The sequence below is a fragment of the Lepidochelys kempii genome, chromosome 5 (assembly GCF_965140265.1).
Source record: "Lepidochelys kempii isolate rLepKem1 chromosome 5, rLepKem1.hap2, whole genome shotgun sequence".
Lineage (NCBI taxonomy): Eukaryota > Metazoa > Chordata > Testudines > Cheloniidae > Lepidochelys > Lepidochelys kempii.
In genome coordinates, this window is record NC_133260.1 from 94,454,556 (window position 1) to 94,469,124 (window position 14,569).

Sequence of the window (14,569 nt, forward strand, 5' to 3'; positions counted from 1 at the left end):
AGGTAACAAGATAGCCAATGCAGCACATTCCATTTCAGAGAACGCTCAGTGAAAATAGTTGAATACAACTTAGGTCTCCATCTTTGCAGTCTTCAAATCTAGCTAATAATAATTAGCTATTATTGACCTTGTAAATAGTGACTATTATGCCAATGCATTAACAAACATTTGAGATGCAACAAAACCTTTCACTTTTTTAGTTATTATATTACTGTAATGACTGTAAAGGAACTTGCTGGATGCTCTCCACACAGACAGGAAGAAGGTTCCTGCTCCACAGAGCTTACAGTCTAAGGCTCTGATCCTGTAAACTGCTTAGTGCCAACTCCTGAGCCTGCATAGATCCTCAATGAAGTTATCCTGGCTCTATGTAGGTGCAGGTTCATCAACACAGAGCAGCTGACAGAAGACAGCCTAAGATGACAAGTAACACTGGGGGAGAGGGATACAATCATAGTATGTAAAACGTTTATATATTTAAAATCAAGTTACATCAACTATACCCAAATATCCCTCAACCTCTCCATTATTAGCTAGTCTGTTTTTCTTTAAGTGTTACAAAGGAAGTGGAACTTGAGGCCCTTCAAATAAAACCCAGATCAATACGATTTGCATTACTATTTTTTCCCCTCCCTCTAACTCAAGGGGGATGTGATTGGGGAGTTTGTGAGCCTGGAAAAAGAATTACACAGCAAACAAAGCTGTTAGAGTAGGTCACCTTTTCTGGCGAATTCCATCAAGGATGAATTTGAACATTACGAAACCATAATTCTTCTCAGTATTTTCAATCAAACAAAACATTTCAGCATTTCTTTCTCTGCACACTGCTATTTATAGCATCTAATAAGCTTGCAAGTGATTGCAAGGCTTTTATGCCCAATGGAATTATTTTTAAGCTGAGACACACAGTACAGCAGACATGTATACCAGAGATTCCTTTACAGTTTGTATTTCCATACAGAGATGGGTCCCCTACTTCACATTTAGAAAAGGAGATCTCTCTGCCCACCACAGACTCTCATTGCTCTATGCCATCTGATACCTCCTGGCTGGTAGTAGATTTTAAAAGAAATCTCCAAACAAGCTTTTAAAATAAAAACAACGATTAAACCACCCTCCCTATCCCTTCAACCCTAAACTTACTTCTAGTCATGCAATAATATTCAGTAGCCCAGGGGAAATCTAGCCAGCAAGGGAACACTACTTCAGTAAATGATTAACTTCATAAATTTAGTGTTTAAAACTCACGGTTTTCCTCCTGGGATGCCTGTCAGATTGGGAGGGATGCCTGGGACTCGCATGTGATGATGTGGATCAAAACCAACCTGCAGTTTTCCCCAAGCAGAATAAAAAGATGTATTAAGTGGGGAATTAAGCGAACATGAGTTTCATTTACCTCTTCCACAACATATTCTCCAAATTAGAGATAGGTTGAACTAGATTTAACCCTGCATGTCTTTAATTTAACAGACCCCCCCACCCCCAACTCCAAACATGTTCACATCCCCTGGGGCAAACACTTACCACTGGAGACCTCCCATAAGCTGCTGCAGCCGCTGCCGCTGCCGCTGCCGCACTCATTTGGGGGGAAATATTATGCAGCCCCGCATACGCAGCTCCTGGACTGGTCAGCTCTCCATTCATTCCAGCATGCGGCACAATTCCAAACGGAGCAGGATAGGGACATGGCACCGCCATCGGGGTCCTTAGACCAGAAGCTGTTGGGGGAATAGTGCTCAATTTAAACAGGTATAAGGGATGCTCAGCACTTCAAAGAGAACAACAAACAGAAGACACAGACACAGAATGCAGTGTTGTAAAGGACTGAAAAGTTAGATGCTTTTCTAGAGGCCTACTTGTTACTAACCTAAAGGGTCGACTCCTGGTGGTTTGCCAGGCACGGGCCTCAAACCAGGAGTAGAATTGCTGCCTGGAGTTGGAGCATCAGTCCGTGGAGTTGGAGTATTTGATTTAGACACAGGAGTGGTAGATTTCTCATTCTAATATCAAGAGAGGCAATGAAAGACAGTTATTTTACTTTTTGGCTTCATATATAAGATATTGTAGATGACAATTAAAATGTGGTTTGATTAGTGAAACCTAGTTTTCAATTTTTAATGCTCAGCATTGGCAATGGAAAGAAGCATGCAGAGTGACTTAAAAGGGAAGGGTGACCGTAGGAATTAACTCTAGGATTCACAGCTTTTTCTCCTTTAGGTCACTGATGTGATTCAGGATACAGTCAATGACTGAAAATCATTACCATCTGACAATCGTATTGGCAGCGTATGTGAAACCTGTTGGTGGTCTCAATCTGCTCCTGGTGGACATGTGTCCACATCACGATGAGCACCTTTGTTGGCAGTGTGAGGCCCAAAATCGGACAGACAAGCAGACTGAAATAATGGACTCACCCCTAGCCGTGATCCCTATAAAACAGGGTTGAGGCACAATGATGGGGGTAGTGTGAGGAATCTTGCACTGGCACTGTTGTGGTATGCCTGTTTGGTGGACAAACAGCAAACTTCTGTGTTTAACCCTGTCACTCCAGCACCTCTCCTGAGCACTACATTCACTACAGAACTGATTTATATAACAATGTGAGAAGTGAAAGTGTACTGAAATGTTGAGAATTGCAGGAAGAGTTACAGTGCAGCTTAGCAATGTGATAAACTACCGTCACCAAAAGGAAGGGAAAGAAGACCCCCCCACACACACTTGCAAGCAGCCTTTTTTTTGCATTGTGATCTGTGATGCAAGTCGAGGAAGACTCTTGTAAATGACAGACAGAAAATTAAAATTACCTGGTCATTTAAACAAAACTAACAATCAAATCACATCCAAGTTGGAAGCTGAATTTACTATAGAACCATAGCACAAAAAATGTATCAAGGAACCTAGGTGTACTGCTTTTTTTTTTTTTTTTTTTTTATCCTCAGAAGGACATGAGTCTCTCCTCCCCCACATGAAAAATTACCGCAACACAGGCACATCCATCATCTTTTTACACTGGTAGTTTAATAGACGCGTCTCATCCCAAAAAGGCCTCTGGGCTTTTTAACCACCACTTTGCTGTATGTCTTTAAAGTAGAAATTAAGGGAACTTTATATTCAACGTGAAGTTGTATCATGTCTCGTAGCATTTTACAGATCCCATTAGAAATTCAGATATGATCTGGTGGACATGCACATCTGTGTACTCTCTCAGGTCAGGAGTGTTCAAAATCACTTACAAGGCTAAGTTCTTTGGATTTTGAGGAAGGAGTACTGCTAGAAGATGCAATAGAGGCCGGGCTAATCGGTGCATCTTTCTTAAGCAGCCGGGTCTTGTCCAAGCCATTCTCTCTTGGAGAATGTGCTGGGCTCCCTCGAGGGGAAGAAGGATCCTATAAAAGAACAACATGCGTTAGTATAACATCTTCCTAGCAGCATAAACACCTATCTCCAGTAATTCAGACTTTTGGGGAAGATCTCTAAATAAAACATGAAGCATCACTTGACTTCATAACTGATTTGGTTAATATGATTTGGTTTAAAATCTAGATGTATAACAAAACAAACATAAGTATTAGTTAATATTGTATGTTGTTAACTAAGTGCCATATAAAAATAACGATAATGCTTAGGACAACAAAGTAAATAAGAATTACATTTCTCATGTTAACAGGTGGGGAAACTGAAGGCACACAAAAGGCTAATTGTCTTGTGCAAGGTCACACAGAAAATCAGTGGCAGAGCAGGAACAGAACATAGGTACCATAAATATCAGTGCCCTATTTGCTTTAAGATGGGTGAGGTAAGATTTTATTTGTTTAACTATATAAACAGCTGAGAAAAGCTCTTCTGAAGAAGTGTTACTGCTATAAATAATATTTTAGAACTGAAAAGATAAAAAGATGAAGCTGGATTTCTTTAGCAATTACAAGCCCCTTTGTGAAGGCATGCATCTGACCTACACTGAGATTTGAGAGACACCTTCAATTACTGTATGGTATAGGAAGCAGTATAACACATACCTCATTGGAAACATCAACCACCAAGTTATCATCACTCTTTTCACCATCACTGTCCTGCAATGACAAATCAAATTCTTAAAAAATATCCAAAGATCTATGGTCTCTTTAAAAAGCAAAAATATCTATTACTATAAAGCATCATACTATTCTTCAATATTTCCTATTTCTTTGGTCTCATTTAAGCTGTTAATAATAAATACTATGTAGGTCTTACTTTATATATAAGAAGTGCTTTACATTTCATTATCCCTGTTTTACAGATGGGGAAATTGAGGCACAGAGAGATGAACTGACTTGCCCAAGGTCACCCAGAAGGAACCCAGATAGAGCTCAGGTCTTCTGATTCCTAAAAAATTCTTAGGTTGGTAATACACCATGTAAATGTTTCACTCACATAACGAGTTGCTATTTCTTTCTCTTCTGTTTTCTGCTTTTTGCTATCTGAAGAGTAATCCGTCGAGTTCCTATGCTTCTCTGCTGTTCTGAAACTAGCTGATGGAGACACAGAAGAGCTCTGAAATTAGAGGGGAGAGAGGGAAATGTGACCACACATTTGCACAATCTCATTTCTGATTACTTTCAACAGACAACCTGAAGGTGGTGGTGGAGGTGGTTTTGAGGTCTTCTAGTGGATAACAGCACTTTAATCAATGATAGCTAACTAATAAGATTTATATTGACACTTTGAATGAAATAATTGGTAGATACTTCTGTACAAATATCAATTACTGGAGCACCAAATAGTTGAGGTCCAAAATGCCACAGAACTGCTATGTATTAATTTAAGAATACTATTTCTTACCATGGTTATTGGGATGTTTACTTTACAAATATACAGAAGGCTACCAGGAAAAACGAGGAAGGAAAAGAATGGTTCAAGATAAGCCACCCCTCAGCAAATATTTGAGAGTTAAGGAACAATGCAGAGCTATATTGGCTTTGATGATTTTACCTCTAGCTCTAGCCAACATACAGGACTGGTTTTGACCAGAAGAGTCAAAGCTCAAACACAGAAGAACAAAGGAACTATTGCAAGGTTTAAAAGGGACTCTTTCTCAAGAGAGGGGATAGTTGTTTGGGGAAACCAAGCTGAGACAGGTATCAGAGGCGTAGCTGTGTTAGTCTGGATCTGTAAAAGCAGCAAAGAGTCCTGTGGCACCTTATAGACTAACAGGGAAAGACTAGACGCGATAAATCATTCCCCACTGGATCGACTGCTGCCCGCTGATCCAGCAGGTAGTGAAGACATACCTGTAGTCATTGTTAAAAGGGTTTAAGTCTTCTTGCCATGCTTGACCAAAATTCCCCGTATTAGAGTTGGCCATAAATTTTCTGTCAGAATGTTTTTTTAATGGAAAATGCAAATTTGAAATTTTCCATGGAAAAATGTCTATGAAATATTTAATTTCAGGTTGGTCTGACCCAAATCTGAAAAAAATCATGTTGTTCAACTAACCCAAAATGTTTAGTGTTAAATCAGTTTAATAAAACATTAATAAGCTGCATTCCCCCAGTCAGTGCATTGCCTTATTATCTCTTTTCTGCAGAGGTCTCTACAGGACTGCATTTCCCATAACACAACATGGCTATCCCTGACCAGCCTCTCAGTGGTGCATCACAGGAGTCATATGACTCTGGGTGCATCATGAAATATGTAGTCCAACCAGGGAGCTAACTTCATAAGGGAGAACAGGGGCATCAGGCTCCTGAACTAAGCTCCCATAAACCAATCCGCTGCGATGGAAAAATACAGTTTAATTTTGAACTGCCTCAAAGTGATGCGTTTCAGGTCATTTCAATAAACCAAAACGTAACACTTTGATTTCAGGAGTGTCAAAATGTTTCAATTCATTCTGACTTTAAATTTTTCGTAATTTCTGTAGCATGCAAAGTTCTGAAATTTTGACATTTCGTCCCAATCTGAGAATAAAACAAATGCGGAAATGTCAAAATTTCTCATGGGACGGAATTTACAATATTTTGTTCAGCTCTTCCCCATACACTTCAGTAAGGGTTTTGAATGTATGAGTGAGGCAACATCAGGACAAACACATGTCCAGTGTAGACTTCAATGCATTCTGACACCACTGGCATGTTTCATATTTCAGTGTTCTTATTAAAACATTGAGGCTCTGATTCTGAACAGCACTTAAGCATGTGCTAAAGTTTCTCCCTACTCGGGAAAGCACGTTAACAAATGCTGAAATCCCACTGAAGTCAGTGGGACTTAAATCTATGCTAAAAGTTAAGCATGTACTTAATTAAGTTATTTCCGGAACAAGAATGCCTTTTTGAATTGGAGCCTTAATTAGCAAATTATGTACAGACTGGTTGAAATTTTGCAAGTTTTTTTTTATGGGGTGTTAGCAAAAATTTTCCCTTTATTTTTGACCGATTCTAGTTATTTACACATTCACAATACTGGATGAAAATGGAAGTTTGAAAACAAAGCTAGCATTGCTCATGACAACTAATTGGGAACATTTAGTGAGCACCAGTAGGGTCTACATGGACCAAGTCATGCGCAAAACGTTAGTGCGCTTTAGAAATCACACCGCCGTAGTGTGCATTACTCCACTGTGTAGATAAATCTTAGTATTATTTACTACAGAGAATGCCCTTTGCAAAAGATTTTATATGAGCATTAAGAGTACTCCTTTACATTCATATTCATTTCACAGATTGGGAGGAGGCAGTTTATCATTTGAGTTCAATTCATTATAACTTAACTTCACTGTATAGAAAGCAATTTGTTTTAAAAGGAGAAAATCATCATCGCTAAGCTGCAATTAGAATTATGTCTAAAGAATCAGAGTAAACTACTGCACTTATTTAAACAGAAATATTTATTTTCATGAATTAGAAACCACGTGGTTTCATTTTTCTCAGTATAGTTAACCTTGGCACTGCAGATATCATTTTAATCCTTGATTTTGCTGCTCAATAAAATTATAATTCAGAGCTCCCTATTAGAATGATAAAGTAGTTAATTATCACCAGCACTTAAAGGATGATCACCATATTGGGCACTGGGGCAATGCATACTGTTTAATGGCGTAATTGCTTTAAAGTCCAATCAGACTTGGTAATAAAGTGGAAAAATCCTAGGCAGCCCCATGCAATGGAACTTTTTTGGCTGGCAGTACGCAGAGAAGCACTAACAAGATGTAAGCAATAGTACTGATCGACAGAAACTTATATGGTCAACAAAAGAAGGTTTAGTTTTGTTTCTTCGTGAAAAATCCAGCTGTATATCTAGACACTACTAGAGATCATACAATGCAAGTTTCGTTATTGGATTATATGCTTAAAAATGTGATCACACATCCTCCCCCAGCCCACACACTTTCTTCATATTAAAATCTTCACAAACGTGGTGATCAAAGTTCTGTGAACAGGAATGCCTGTGCAGTTAGTGAATTTTCTGAATTAGTATAAGGTGACTTGTCTACAAACAGCCATTATTGTCCTTATGTTTTTATCCTAATTCAGGCTTTTCTGCATATTAAAACAAGATTATGAGTAGCCTATATGCCTTTTAAGCATTACAATACCCTTAGGTACCTTTGTCTACACTTAAAAGTTATATCAGCATAGCTACTTCAATAGGGGCGTGGAAAAAAAACCCCTCAACTGTGACCGATGTAGCTATGCTGACAAACCCGCATGTGTAGACAACTATGTGAGTGGAAGAGTGCTTCTGTCGATGTAGCTTATGTCATTTGGGGATGTGGCATTCCTATAGAAGAACATCTTCTGTCAGCTTAGGCTGCATCTACACTAGGGAGCTATGCTGGCACAGGGTACACAGTATAGACATAGCCTTATGTCTTAAAACTGCCACAAACATTTTCCAGCCAAGATACAGAGAGTTTCATCTGCCCTTCACATCACGACAAGAGAAGGGAAACAAGAAATTGAATATTTTACTTTCCCATCAATCCCAAACAAAATCCCTGCAATTTGCCTATGTGACTGGGTGAGTATAATTTTGTAAGGCTGCTTTAAGGCTAATTAACTGTTCCAGCTTTGGGTGTTGGGCTGAAGCTCAGGAGTATGAGGTTACAAGTTAAGGTTTCAAATCACATTCTTGGGTCTAGCATGTAGCTTGACACTTTTTAGGAGAGAAAATGAAGAACTTTCCAACTGAAACGAAGAGGGACGAAAGGGATTAGGTAGGCAGAATGCAATTCCACAACTAGAATACACTGGGGCTAATATTACTTCTGCAGAAAGAGTAACTGGATCTTCAGTTACAACAAGCTGTTAGGACCTGGGCTGGATTTGAACTGACAACCTAGAGATAAAAAAGCTTCTGAGCTGGTACAGTTCACTTTCCCCCATCCCCCAAACCTTCATTTTAATTCCTGCCCCTCAGGTTTTGGAGAGGAATGAAGGCTTGGCTTTGGGCCAGTTGCTGAGAGGACTACAAGGCTAGACTTCAAGAGTGAGATGCAAGAAATAGCAGCCTAACTCTGGTCTCCTGCATGAAGCCTCAGTTCAGATTTTTAAGCAGAGATTTTGTAATGGCCACATCTGGTCTATCCATTACAAACTGTATCTGCTATATAAAAAAACTGCAATTCTGCAGGAACTCCATGGCTGGTGTTGATAGACCTAAAATTGCCCCTTATACAAAATAGCACAACTGCCATGGCCTGTTTAGCCAAAGCACTAAGTGACAACTATCTACATGTAACTGTGGTTGTGTATCAGATGTCTACAAGTGACACTGGCATCTGTACAAACCTTTTCCCTGAGTCTACACCTAGGGATCTGTGGGAGATCCCATGACTAAAGGGCTGAACACAAAAAACCTCCATCAAAGCACAGTTTAGCTGTCAGACTTTGCTCTGTTTTTCGATTAAAACATCAAGGCTCTTCTAACAGCTTCCTTTAAAGAAGATGGAACAGGGTTGCTGCTTAGAGAAATTAAGTGATTTAGCATTATGTCTTGGCAGGCTGTAACTTAATGGGCCAGAATCCTCCTTCTAATAACTATTAAAATTTATAGAGAAAGAAAATCTTTTCACACTGCAGTTTTCTTCAATGAACTTTTAATCTACTAGAAAACCAAGCATTTCCCTGCTAAGCAGTATTGAGTTTGTTCACATCTAATAATTGAACAAGACATGTGGAAATACATTATTTGGGGATAGTGGCTGTTTTAACTTCTCTTTTAGCAAAAAGGCACTGTATTTTCATTTTCTGTTTGTGTAGAAAAGGTTAATTCCTGGTAAATACATGCAAAATGGTGACCCAAACCGACTGAACAGATATAAGAACAGCAAGGCTCAGCACTTTGACATGTACATTTAGTTCATTTAAGAAGCACTACATCAAATACAGCGTTGGATCTTCAGCACAAGACTGTAAAATACTAGACACTACATATCCCACTATGTTTTGTACAGTGCTGAGCAACACTACACAACAAACGAGACCAACACTCTCCAGGAATTTCATGAGGTGGCATATTCCCTCTCTGATATTTATATGGTGACCGTCACAGTGGAATGTAGGTGCCAGACACAGCCTGAAATATCTCCCCTGACCATGCACAAATTAATTGATCATAAAGAATGCTATATAAACCTCTTATAAAGCCATAAATATCCCATAAGTAGCAGTGCAAACATCAATGTGCTGTCTACTTGTAATAATTAATACTTCAAATTACTTGAAAAATCCAAGAATTACTATAACCTTTTAAACCTCAACTTCCACTGAAAATTACATGCATTACCATAAATGGCTCACATAGCACAAAGGAAGAAAAACAATATAGTAAAATCAAGCACACGGGCTATCCATCCTTTCTCAAGCCCTGTAGCTTGGACTACCATCAGATAGCTCTCTTGGACTGCTAATCTTGCTTGGATAAAAATTAAGTGATAATTAAATGAAACCAGTGTTAGAAATAATGACGAGATGATAAGACCCAAAAGCCCTCCCACACAAAGCTGGTAACTCTTGAAGCATTTGTGACTGTGACCATTACCTGGTGTAACTCTATAACACTAAAAAAAGGATGTATTTTAAGTGAAATAATTAAAACAATAATTCCAACAAAGTGGGAATTATGAGATAATTGATCATCCTGAAGTATTACACAAACTGCAGTAAAAGCCAAGGATGTTCATTGCTAAGGTCAATTATGATATAATTATCTGAATGACATTATTGCTGTTATAAAGTCCATTCAAAGTATACGAGAAACAATAAAAATGGATACAACACACATCACAGGAAAATGACTTCACAGGAATGCTCACTCATTGACTGGCACTCACATTTAGGGCGGTGAAATACAAAAGCCAACGTTAGCAATCTGACTCACTCCAGCGTTTGGTATGGTCCTTTTAATTATTTAAGGGAGATGTGAAATCAGCAACATGGAGCAACTGAAGTATTATAACTCCTACATAAGTCTGAGTTAAGACTGTCCATACCTAGACTTGGCTGCTTACTGACTTGGGCCAAAAGGTGGACCAGCTTCCAGTCCACTTTACGGGTACGAAATGCAGTACAGCGCTGCACTAGTTCTAACCTTATGCCAGACAGAATGGAGTAACAATCACAAGAATATTCTCTCTACTTGAAAACTTAGCAGCTAAGCCTTTGAGCTCCTGGGCTTAACTTTCCTCAGAAGTCCCAAGGCCAAACTCTCTAACACGGCTCCTTGCCAATGAAAGGGATAGAAAAAACCAGTATTGTACAACATAGCCCTTCACCTATTTTGCGTGGGGGGGGGGAATAGCACACTATTTTGATCTATTTTTAGCACACTGATTCGATCAGAGTTAAGATGGGTATGTCTCCTAGGGCTGGAATTTACACTTTCCAGCTCGAGTGTAGACATACCCAAAGATGTCTCACTTCACTCAAACTGCAATGTCACATTCATCCCCTCCCCTCGGTTTCCTGTCTCAGTTATTAGCACAGAGCCACAACAATGTAAAGGAAAGAAATAGGGAATAAAACTGGGAGAAAAACAGCCACTGATAAAGATGTATATAAAGAAACACCAAGATACACAGCAGAAAAAGGAAAACAAAATTGAGGAAGGTAAAGAAGAAAAAACAAAAACAAAAAGAATAGTCAGTTATCCTGATTATTAAGGAAAATTCCATCAAAATATTATTAGAGTTCTCCCACACAATATAGCTTCTGAGTGGTTCACAAAATTCCACAAGAATTCCTTTCAATTTACCAGAATGCATACATATTCTCTCTCTCTCTCTCTCTCTCACACTTACACTTTTAGTAAACTGAGAGCAGTGGTTGTGAAATTTTCTGGGCTGCTCCAAGATACCGTGTAGCATGTTTACATCTACCAGTCACATCACCAAAGTAATCCATAGCTCAATCAAAACTCCCACCATATTGCCAAATGGTCTAAACTAGTGGAAAGTCCAACCTTTCTCAGCTTATTCTTGATTCTTATATTGTGACATTCCCTGCTGTGGCACCTGAAAGGCAGCATTACACTTTGTTCTCTTTATCTAAGACAGATGCTTGGGGCCAGGTTCTGAACTATCAAGCTATCAGTCAAGATTACTTGCCTTTCTCTCTCCCTTTCAGAGCTCACATTTTGACCTCCCAAGATCATTTCTCCATTGAGCCTTTTCAGGCCCGGTATACACTACAAAGTTCGGTCAGCATAAGCTTGCATCAACCTAGTCGCACATGCTCTGCCATTAAATGTGTCTCCTACCGATGTAAATGCCCCATTACAGCGACACAGTAACACCACTGCCCTGAGCGGCATTGCGCTATGGTCGATGTGCTGAGGGCGACGCAGCACAAGTGCAGACACTGAGTTACTTATGTTGACCCTAACAGTCCTCCAGCAGCTGCCCCACAATGCCCTACACTGACCAATTGTGAACACCATTGCCCAGGGTTCCCGGAGAACAAGCCAGCTACACACTCCAGACGTGTTCCAGCTTGAAGTAGACCGGAGATTTTGGATCTCCTAGGCCTGTGAGAAGAGGCTGTTCAAGCACAGCTATGGACCAGCCATAGAGACATGGACATCTACAAGCAGGTTACACAGGAGATGCAGGAGAAGGTACTACAGGGACCAGCAGCAGTGCAACATGAAAGCAAAGGAACTGCATTAGGCATACCAGAAGGCCAAGGTGATGAGCTGCAGACTTACTGCTTTTACAAAGAGCTGCATGCCATACTTGGTGGAAACCCCACCACCGACCTACAGACAACCATGACTACCTCCGAGGAGCCCAAGCCAAAGACTCCTGGCATGAACAGCCATGACGAGGAGGAGGATGGGGGACATGCAAGTGGTGGGGTCTTGCTATGCCACAAGCCAGGACCTGTCTGAGACACCACCACAGTCCAGTCAGTCCCAGCAGCTGAGCACAGGTGAGTCTGATGCAGGGGAAGGAACTTTGGGTAGTTTATATTTCCCATTACAGTGATGTACTGATAGCACTCCCAAGTTAACAGGATACAGCTATCAACTGTTTCATTAATTTAATTGTACTACACGAGGTAGTGGTACCAAAAAAAGAGAGAGATAGGGTTCTCTTTTTTTCATTCCCCTGTGGCAAGGGAGGGGCATGAGGAACAGTTTATGTATACAAGGGCGTCGCTTGAACCCTCCTGAGAAATCTCCATGAAACTTTCATGGAAGTACTCTGTAATCCTCTCCCAAAGTTTCTAGGAATGGCCGCCTTATTTCTTCTTCACGGTAGGACACCTTCCCACACGACTTGGCGATAACTCCAGTAGGCACTATTGGAGTAAACAGGCTAGCAGCATACAGGCTGGGCGGCTTTGGAAGGCCAGCAGCAGCTGTGCTCTCTGTGCCTTTGTTACCCTCAGGAGGAGATATCAGTTAAAATCACCCCGCCTGTGGAAAATGGTGCCAGTATTCAGTTCCATTGCCCTATCCTCAGTTTCATGCAACCAAGAAATTTCCTCACCATTTCCTTCATCTCTGGCAGGCCTTACACCCCACGGCTGGTGCTGTGAATGGCACCATGCACTCTGCAGCAGAAGTGTCAAGAGGCAAGTCTTGTTTAAAACCTCAGCGGAGCACAGGAAGGGAGTTTTGAGTCTTAACTTTCACTTTCTGTTGTGATTATACGGCCAATGATGCCTTTGTGTGTTTTACCTGCAGCTGCTGTTGTTATGGCCTTGTGGGGTTTCCGCTCTACATCTGTGGAATGCCCGACCGAGATAAGGAAGAGAAAGATGAGGACTCAGAATGACATGTTCAAGGAGATCCTGCAAGCCAGTGCTGCATCAGACTGTGAGCAAAGGGCCTGAAGGGTGAGCACTGCAGACAGCCTGGAGAAGGAAAGAATGGACAGGAGGCAGGCCCAGGAGTCCCAGCAGAAAGAGGAGAGGGAGGTTCATTAAGACATAACGGGGCTTCTCTGGCAGCAAAAACAGATACTGCAGACTCTTGTGGACCTACTGGTTTAACAAACACAGTCTTGCCTCTCTTTTCAGACGATGGAGAACTCTATTATAGCACCTCCCTACACTCTGTGGAACATTCCATGTGGCATCAGAGGCCGCATCCCTACCCCTGCCACTCCACCCCAGGGGACATTAAGGACAATCAGAGTTTTGCATATACTGACCTGAGAGAGCCACGGTTGCTGTATGTGTAGGTAAAATGGACATGAATGTAGCCCTTGCAGCTGATGTACTCTGTGGCAAGGTACTCTGTTGCCAAAAAAGGGGTATGCATGCTTTCTAAAACCCCACCCCAGTTCAGGAACCTCACTGCTGCAAATCCTTCCACTTTGTGCTGCACATTGCCAAGAGTCACAATCCTGCGTAAGAGGAGACAATTAATGGCCCTGCACACTTGCATGACAACAGCCCCCACAGTGGATTTACCAACTCCAAAATGATTTCCCATTGACGAGTAGCATTCCTGTGTTTGCAAGTTTCCACGATGATATTACCACTCACTTACCCACTGTCAGTGCAGCTCATATTTTGGTGAGTCTGCGCTGAAGGGCTGGGGCAAGCTTGACAGACAGATCCACGAATGTGGCCTTGTGCATCAAAAGTTCTGCAGCCACGGCTCATCATCCCAAACATTACAGTGCAATCCCACCAGTCAATGCTTCATTCCTCGGCCCAGAAACAGTGCTCCACCATCTGCAGTTGCTTCATCAATGCCACCAACAACCATAAATTGGTTCTTGCTATGCTCCATTACTGTTGTATTCCTGCTGATTCAGTTCCTCTCATGGCTCTGCACATACTGGAGGATCATGCATCCTGTGTTTGCAATGCCTAGGACAACAGTGCAAAGCTGTGCAGGCTCCAGGCTTCTGTCAGAGATGGCAGACCGTGAGGAGGGCTATGGGGGTTTGTGGTATGTTTTAAAAAAAGGCATGAAAATTATGGGATAAAGATGACATTATGGGATGGATACATTTGCATGCTGGGAACTTGACTCCTTGCTCCCAGTCACCCCTGAGCAACTCATTTCTGCCTCACTGTGCATTGCCAAAACATCCCCAAAGTGTGCTGAACAGTGGCAGGTAGCATGCTGGTTGGGA

At 41.1% G+C, this 14,569-nt stretch overlaps 1 protein-coding gene across 9 annotated transcripts in view; it reads right to left on the reverse strand.

Annotated features, from left to right (window-relative positions):
- Positions 1-14,569, reverse strand: part of LOC140911640 (transducin-like enhancer protein 4) — a 121,062-nt gene that overhangs the window by 10,449 nt on the left and 96,044 nt on the right. For 8 of the 9 annotated variants that reach the window (XM_073345090.1, XM_073345086.1, XM_073345085.1 and 5 more), the window contains 6 exons: positions 4,411-4,530; positions 4,017-4,070; positions 3,234-3,386; positions 1,868-2,000; positions 1,525-1,718; positions 1,249-1,325 (listed from right to left, as the gene is read on the reverse strand). In XM_073345090.1, the coding sequence (XP_073201191.1) occupies positions 1,249-1,325; positions 1,525-1,718; positions 1,868-2,000; positions 3,234-3,386; positions 4,017-4,070; positions 4,411-4,530 (731 nt within the window). Of the gene's footprint in view, positions 1-1,248; positions 1,326-1,524; positions 1,719-1,867; positions 2,001-3,233; positions 3,387-4,016; positions 4,071-4,410; positions 4,531-13,633; positions 13,829-14,569 lie in introns of all 9 variants that reach the window. The other variant, XM_073345091.1, reaches the window with a different exon arrangement.